This window comes from Podospora anserina, chromosome 5 (genome assembly GCF_000226545.1).
Source record: "Podospora anserina S mat+ genomic DNA chromosome 5, supercontig 1".
Classification (NCBI taxonomy): domain Eukaryota; kingdom Fungi; phylum Ascomycota; class Sordariomycetes; order Sordariales; family Podosporaceae; genus Podospora; species Podospora anserina.
The window spans coordinates 1,053,940-1,062,664 of NW_001914837.1; the positions used below are offsets into that span (position 1 = coordinate 1,053,940).

Sequence of the window (8,725 nt, forward strand, 5' to 3'; positions counted from 1 at the left end):
TTTTGGCAAAGCTACTGATGGGTCGCCTGTAGAGGAAAACGTCTCGTTGTGTTTGTGACATGATGTGGGAAAGGTATCACTGGTTCGATGATGTGTCTAGGTGCTAAGAAGGTTGTAGTAATCACTCCTGGACTTGGTGTTTCTCCAGGTTGAACGATCAAAACCGGAGAAGCCAGAATCGTTATTTCTATCTTTCCAGTAGGGATAAGACTGGGAGAATACCTTTTTGCAGGATGCGAGTAAGGCGTCATGCCCAGCGCTCGAAACCGAACAGGCCAATCCTAGTCTCCAGACGGTAGCCTGATCTCGTGGCTATGATTCATAGGTAGCACAGCTGTGCCGCCTCTAGATGATCTTTAGTGTGTGTTTGCCCATTTTAAGTACTGCAGAGAATCTTCTTTGTCAATCAGAATGGACGGGTACTCCTTACGTTGTGGCGATGCCCTTCAGCTCCTGTCCTCATACATTTTAACAGGCTTTCTGTCTGGTAAAACAGTGTACGGGCGTACTTTACGCCGTGCAGATCTGCGCCACCAGCCCCAAAGGCAGCCTTCGTCTGTACGACCCCAACGTTATTCAATGTCAGAGAGGGGCGACAATACAAACCCGAAATTAATTTCTCGACGTTCTGCCAGTATTACCTGAACAGGATTCCTTTCTTCTTTACCCTGTTGACTTTTGCACTAGGTACTAGCCGTCTGCTCTCAAGATGGAGACATCCAACTATACCCGGGACTCGGGTCCACCCAAGAACTGCGATATAGTCCCCAGAAGTCTCTTTTTCAGAATCTTTGCCTTCAGCTATTCCGCTGCTTTACGCTACCACACCGTCCAGCCAATGCATTGTATCCAGCGCAACCAAAACTATCGCGAGGACAAGCATGGCGTCATCGCAGCACTGGCTCGCTTCCGTAAGACGAAATCAGAGGAGCTGAGATTTGTTCAAGGAGCAGTCAGTATACACACCCCACCCCTGAACCCTCAAAAATGATCCAGTCTAATATGGCACCTAGGCAACGCTGTCCGGAGCAGCAGTAATAGGCGTCTTCTCCTGGCCCTCGACAGAAAGAACAGTCTGGATAGCCAAGATGCTCTGGAACTGGAGTTTGTTTCTCTCTTTCTTTGCTCTGATCAGCTCGGCTCACCAACGGCTGCTCCGGCGCTTACCCGAGGACCCGAGTGATGAGCTCAGCGAGGCCGACCTGGCGAGGTGTCTCAGTCTGTTCTTGCAACCTCCTGTCCCGCCTGGGAAGGGAGACAGGATGTTCCAGCGGGGGATCAGCCGCCGTATGGTCTGGTTCTGGCAGTGTCCGACTATGCTTATGAGTTTTTCTTGGGTGTTATTTCTGGTTGGGTATACGCTTCACTTGTTGACGCCGGTGTTTGACGCCTCCCTGGCGGAGTTTAATACGGTTGTGAGTTTGTATTTTATGCTTGATCCCCATGGGAGCCATGTTCTAAGTTACGGACATATAGCCTGCCATCGTTACCGTGTGTGGCTGCACAGTTGTGGTTGCCAACTTCCTTTTTTGTGCCGAGCTGTGTCAGAGGCGCATTTCGAAGGCCAGCCATGGGATTATTGAGACCGGCCCGAATGTATTGCCTGTATAGCGTGTGATACAGCTAGAGATTTCATCACACTTGATGGAGAAGACAGTTTTGCACAAGATATGGCAAAGACAGTTAGACAAATATACTCTACAGGAGGTCTAAAGAAGTCACTAATACACCAAATCTATCCACCTTCCCTCACATAACCAACACACACTGACATGATATGATGGAAGCCTTTTTCCAACCCTACATGTGCTTCTCCCTGACATTGACCCTATCCCAATCAGGACTTCTTCAAATCGTCGACAACAATCCCGCCATTCTCTCTCACCACATAGTGACTCTGATTACCGGCCACAGTCGGCGGCATCTCGGCCGCCACTCGGAATCCCCGATAACACGACTGACACTGGGCATAGCCAACGAAGACCTGCACTGCCGGCAATCAAGAATTCTCACAGCCAGCTGGCGGTCCGCCTCTGGCACCCGCAAAGGTGTACCACAATCACCCTGCTTTACATATACCGCCCACACCACCGTTATTGCCTGAACGAAAGGACCACAATTGTTAGTATCTTTTCATGCCTGGAGGTCAGGCAAGGGAAAGAAAGAGAGTCACTCACACTTGGTATAATTCTCCCTCACCAACAAGCAAGCCGTGATCACACTCTGCGACATCCCCAGCGGGAACTCAAAGCTCTGCCTCTTGACAGTAGTAACACACCCACCCACCCACTCGACCCGAAAGTCGTAGTTCACCCTTTGCTATCCGTCTCGCGGAATGTGATGGGGGCATCCCCGGACCCAATGGTGCGTCGTCGTCACCCATTCCTCTGCGTAGACTGCTAAAATCAACCGAGAACCGATCCTGATCCCCAGATTGAAGGTCTGCGTGCCCTGGAAAGTCGCTCTCCTTGAAGCAGTTGTTCGGTCCTCTCGTCAACGGCTTGGTATTGGGGTCGGAGGTAGGGGTAGGAACCGTTGGTTTGCTCGAGGTCCTCCCCTTAACCCACGTGTGCACATTCCATCCAGGCCCGCCGGGGGTGGGTGCCGCGCCTGTGTAATTAGACCACGGCGGCGTGTAGGCTGCCGTTCGGGGGCAATTGGAAGATGTGTATGTTGTCGTTATTGTGGGCTTCATGCTGCCGGAGGCGGTGGAGGGCTCGGTGGAGGTCGAATAGAGTCTGCAGTGCACTGTCTTCTGGACGACGGCCTGTCTGTTCACTGCATTGAGTTCACTTGCATGTTGATGGCGGTGAAGTTCGGTCGAATGGAGTTCCGCCGGTGATGGAGTTTTCATCACGGTCAACCAAGCCGGCAAAGCATGGTCATTCACCGTTTACGATGGAGTCATCGACATGGATGTAGCGTGAGACGGGGAACCTGGAGGCCTGGCTCCTTGACTCCTTGATCCGTGCCTTCACTAACGTGAGAGGGGTGTTTCTACCGGAAGAGGTCCGTACCCTCGTAGACTTTTCGTTCTACTTCAGGGCAGCGATATCTCCATCTTTTGCAGGCCGACATCTCACCTACCCTGAGTCGTAACATCTGCGAACCTTTGGGCGTCACGATGGCCACTCTACCTATCCCTTTCCGGCGCTGAAAGAAGAAGGCTGCAGCGTTGCTGTTCCAGCTCAGTCCAATCGTCTGGGCTCTCGTCCATCCGCGTCTCCGCGACATCAATCAGCCAGCAATGTAAGCACTCTGCTACCAGTCCCATGCCGAGTCTTTTTCAGAGGACATAGTGTAGTAAGCACAGTTGCCAATTCCAAACGACACAGACACCAAGCCAACGGAGATGTCACCAACCACAGCAGGGTACTTACTTTGGCCCGTCAGGATGCGAACGTTTATGGAACAAGGGACCCCGATGGGCCTCGATTGCTTATATCTCTGCAGATAGGCAACTTACGGTGCAGCCTCATGCGTGCTCAACCGCCGCGAATTACGCTACCTAACCGTTAACGTCCATCCTTTAGGAAATACTACTTCCAGTCTTCGCAAGCGAGTTTTCTATTAGGACCGTTTCATTTAGTCACCGCAGGACATAGACAGAAACCCGACTTCAAACCTGGGCTATAGCCGAATCGGATTGGACCAACAGTTTGCTGACTACCGCGATTATCACCTACTTATCCTCGAGTAGGGCCCAGAACAAACGGTTGCCAAACAGAGAGTAATTCCGGATGTTAATAGCAAGGCCTTCTAAATAGGAACCAATATAGTATATAGCCGTACTATCGTGGCCATTGTGAGTGACAGAGCTGTGTAGATGGCCCATTTTTGGGAAACGGTGGGGATAAACAACACGCATCATAAATTGTTCAGGTAGGTGCACTAAGCTCGGGTGTTCGAAGACAAGTTGTTGCTAAGGACGCGCTGACTAACGAGTGATGGCAGAGCAAATGTACTTAACTAGATTACGGGGCGGGACTTTTCTGGGGTTAGAGACCTAGTAAACCCTAATTTATATACTAAGCCGACTGATCGCACGTCGAACGTGGCGGACGCCTTCCCTACCTACCTTACCTGGTTAAATATAAATACAAGTGTCGTAGTCCTCCCAGTTTTACCTTCACCTCAACGTCCCTCCCAAATCAACCGACCTAATCTCTTACATATATAGTATTCAATCTGAATAAGTTTCCCCTCGAAATTGTGCTGGACATTTGCGAGCTTTTTGGCGATACGTACGAGCCCAGCCTTCGATATTTCGTATTGGCCAGCAAGTCCTGCTACTCAATCGCCAATATTATATTACTTCGCACAATCACCTTCAACATCACCACTACAACGAAATTTCGAGTCGATATCCAGAAATATACCGGACTCCTTCAACGAAATAATAATTTCTAACATGTCCGTCGTCTTATGTTAGTTGGCTCGGATCAAACATTTAAGCTACATATCGATAACGAGGATAGCCAGGGGGACGTAGAGCTATTTAGCCTCGACAATTAGCAACTTGGCCCTGCCCTTTCTATTAACTAAGACATTTACTATTGGAGGCTCCATGGAATCCCCGACCACACCGACTTTGCTCGTAGTGCTTTTGCGTACAAAAGAACGGCCGGTACCGTGTACAACGAGGATGCCAAATGGGCGCCACTGGCCGAGTTGATCCGGCTACTGCCAGCGCTGGCCGATCTCATTTATCAGTGGCCGGTTCAGTTTCCACCCTGCTTGTTGCAGGCCCCCCACAGCAAGAAAAATGACCATATCACGCTGCTGCATTTACACACGTTCAGGCTGCAGATGCTGGGCCAACACGACCTTTCTGCCGCACAGAGTATCGCTAGTGACCCTCACGAGCTTGCCCTGATTAGATCGCCTTGCCTTCATACTATCTGGCTGGAAGACCATGATGGTAGACTGACGCCTGAACAGGAGAGCGACACCGGCTTGATAGGACGCCAGCTAGATGCACTTAACTAAATTCTTATAACAGAGGGCCTAGCACCCGATCTACGCGGGATCCGCTTGGATTATATCTATGTTGACAGCCCCTATCCTTCCGGCTGGCTTCCAGAAGAGGTAGGCCCAAGGGGCGGCAAGAAGCTGCCAATTGCCCTCTAACACTTGGAGTTGAGCTGCCGTATCGACCCTCACAAAATCATAGGCTTTTATATCCACGACTGGGTTGAGCTTGTGGACCTGGGCGGTCTTCAGACGCTTAAGCTGACGGCGCCCGTCGCTCTATGCGGTCTCGACAAGCTATTATCTCTGCACTTGCCCGCCCTGAAAACCTTGAGCTTTCGCTGTTGGAGAAGGCTAGACACCGTATATTTCGAAAATGTGAAGCGCTTCCTAGCGCGATTGCGGCGACTCCGGACACTTTTAATTAGAGGATAGGATGGTCGTAGCGTTAGTCGAAATTGTAACGACACTATCCGATCTCTCTGGCTCGACCATTGCGCAGATTTGCAGTTGCCGTATACGAGGGCGTCGCTCATATATCCTTCCAAGATTATGCGCCTAGGCGCATTCTACCCTCGAATCATCACTCTCTCTCTATCGATTCGCCGCTCTAAAGGAAACGGAGACGAGGTCTCGAGGTACAAGGCTATCGATGCCACCCTCCTACGGCTGAAGCGGCTCGCTCTAACACTAGACGCTTTGGTGATGTTGAGCCTACGCCTAGGTCCCAGATTAGTAGGTTAATAGGTATTATTCGAAGACTACACTATACAGCCCTAGGGATATAACAACAAGCACGCCTTAGAAGTCATAATCAATAGTGCTGTGGATGATAAGCTCGCAAGACAGACTTTTAACGCGATTGACTCTCCGAGGTTAGAGACGGTGATGGTCAGAGCTCAGGGGGGTAAGGACTTTAAGGTACCCCCAGGGGTGCGACTTTGGTTGCAATTTAAGACGTACTAACCTACGCTACGCTTATTTATCGATACGCTATCTAGGGAGCGGATCCTGGAAAGGTTTAATTAAGTCAGGGTCGAGGAGATTAAAAGGAAAAAGGAAGACTCATTTAGTAAATAGGGCGAGTGGATAGTAAGTGAAACAGACTTGTATCTACCTGACTTTAGGAGGTAGTGGCCGAACATAAAGAAAGGAAATAAGGGGTGGTATAAGGATTGGAATAGCTAGTGTAGGGCTGATAAGTGGGGACGGTAAAGGATAGTATTTTATAGACTTTGCTGAGTTTTGGAGGCGGGTTTTCTTCTTAATAACACACACGCTTTTCCTCCTTAATTTCTAATGATAATGTTTAGTAACTAAACCTATACCGACGGACTATACTAGCCATTAGAAAGTTAAGAGGCTTTATAAGAATAGTTAAAGGGCCTGGAAAGATACTTAATAACTAGACCTTTAAATAGTTATAAAGTATTAAAATATAGTTAATGGACCTTAAAAGATAGTGACTAGGCATTTAAAGACAGTTAAAAGCCTATTGCTTTACATTTAAAGTATGCTTTGTAATAAGATAGGAGTTAACTTGACGTATTAGGAAACTGAGATGTGGGGCGACACTGGGCCAGCGCTCGATTCCTGGGTGTTACAATTGCAGCGATTACAAAGCCGTCTTACACCTGCATCGCCGGTTGAGGATTCCATTATTTTTGGGGGACCCTGGGGGAGTGGGGACATCAGGTTCAACATGGTCATGATGTTTGATATGGACATTCGCATTTAGATAACCGGCCTGGACCTCGTGCTGCTGTGGTACCTTTTGCTGTGCCAATTTATTTTGTGGGGAGCGTAGCAGCGTTCCTTCTCTATCATCTACTGGGACTTAGCAGCCAGGTGTTCGCCTCGTATAAAGTGGCCAACCACCCCGCTATGCTTATACCCTAGCTTCATCCGTTATTATCACCGTCGTTTATGTTCATCCATGGCTACCCTACACAGACTCTCCACTGAAATCGTACTTCAAATTTGCGAGCTTTTACATGAGGATCACAGGCCCAGCTAAGTCTCGTTTGCACTGGCCAGCAAGCAATACCACGCCATCGCCACGGTGTTGCTATTTCAAAGGGTCACGTTCCACATCACAACACCAACACATCTCCAGAAGCACACAGCGAAATGCACCGCAGTTCTCGAACGGGACCACGCCTTCCGGCACGTCTGATACATTATTCTTGTGGGCTTCGACGATGAGGAGTTTGACATGCATGAGCGTTATCACCCACAATTCTTGAACGGAACCTATGAGGACGATATGATCGATTTTCACCAGTGGAACGCCGGGCCAGCACCTTCCTTGCGGGGGGCTATCAACAACACAAGACTCCCACCGAATTCCCGATTACTCCGAGTTTCAGTGGCGTGTGAGAGCCGACAACACACCCACCACGGCAGCCTACGATACAGACAAGGCATGGGAGCCTTTGGCCAACTTGTTTCGGCGGCTTCCTGGATTACGAGAGGTCATTTATGAGTGCCCGGCTCAGTTCCCACCCTGCCTCCTTCAGGCTCTTCATGATAAGATGCCGCAGATCACACCGCGACTTCACCTCCGCACCTTCAAGCTGCGTATGATGGACGACATCATTACCGCCAACATTGTCTCCGACTCCCACGAGCTGGCCCTACTCACCTCCCCTTGCCTTTACAGTGTTTGGTTGGTGTTGGACGCTCCGGATCTGTCCGCCTACTGGTGGACAGAGTATCTTCGCAAAATTTTGGATGTTTTCTGTCAAATGATGGAAGGCCGGTTGCTTGCCTCCAACCTGGGCGAGATTGGCGGCACGCGGAACTACTCTCAGTTTCCGGGTACACGTACCGACGACATCCTTCTCGCAATTGTGAGAAATGCAGCCATGAAAAAGACCCTTCGTCCGGAAACGCTCAACATGGATTGCGCATATATCGACAACATTATGACGATAGATCCAGCTCTTGATCTTAGTATGCTCCGGACTCTTCATCTCTTGCAAGTGCATTCTGTTTCATTCAAGGATGGGCTTTCAGCCGGAAGCTTTCCCCTACTGCGAGGCCTCTCATTGCAGTTCGTGTACCGAGATTCATGGAGGGGGTATGACAAGTTCAAAAAGTTCATAAGGGGGTTCAGAAACCTTGAAAGTCTCCGGGAGCTGGGATGGGATTGGTCTGTGGCCTCCTTTTCAGACTGGTCTGGAGAAATAGCCCCTTATCACAAAATTCGAAGCCTGTATTTTCAAGGCCCAGTGATGATGATGGCTAGATGGAAAGCTCGGTACAGTCCGAGTTGGAGATCAGATGTCTTGGGTATCTGTACCCTGGGGTGGAGACGTTGTCTCTGCCTATCCGCCGCTCAAACAAAGGGCGACAGACATGAGGCCCTTTTATACCAGATAATAGGCAAGAGTTTTCCAAAGCTTAAGCATTTGGCGCTCACCCTCGAGGCACTTGCGGAAATTTTCATAGGCCGCCATCGCGGATCCTGAATCCGCCCGCACTTGCTGCAACCTACCAGACGACGGTACAAGAGTTTTACTTGGGCCTGCTGCATAGTTCCGGCTTTATGGTAGCATCCTCCGAAAGTTACAACAACCTCCCATTCGTCGATCAGCCCTTCCTTGCCTCTGGCTTGCCCCCCATTCTCAACAGGGAGATTCTGGGCCTGTTTGTCAACTCGGCCCTCGACGCCAAATTAGCCCGCCAGATCTTTGATTTGATCTCGTCCCCCTGCCACGCTTCAAAGGTATTGCCGTGTAGACACAAGGCG

The 8,725-nt window shown here is 49.9% G+C and overlaps 2 protein-coding genes across 2 annotated transcripts; both read left to right on the forward strand.

The window, feature by feature from the left end:
- Positions 1-709: 709 nt before the first annotated feature.
- On the forward strand, positions 710-1,583 carry PODANS_5_110 (uncharacterized protein; the record flags this gene model as incomplete). The annotated part of the gene is made up of 2 exons (XM_001904303.1): positions 710-940; positions 1,014-1,583. The coding sequence occupies 2 exons, from the start codon at positions 710-712 to the stop codon at positions 1,581-1,583; spliced, it is 801 nt and encodes a 266-aa protein (XP_001904338.1).
- A 5,922-nt stretch (positions 1,584-7,505) lies between these two features.
- On the forward strand, positions 7,506-8,444 carry PODANS_5_100 (uncharacterized protein; the record flags this gene model as incomplete). Its single annotated transcript, XM_001904304.1, has 1 exon — positions 7,506-8,444. One exon carries the CDS (start codon positions 7,506-7,508, stop codon positions 8,442-8,444), a length of 939 nt encoding a protein of 312 aa, XP_001904339.1.
- Between the last annotated feature and the right edge of the window lie 281 nt (positions 8,445-8,725).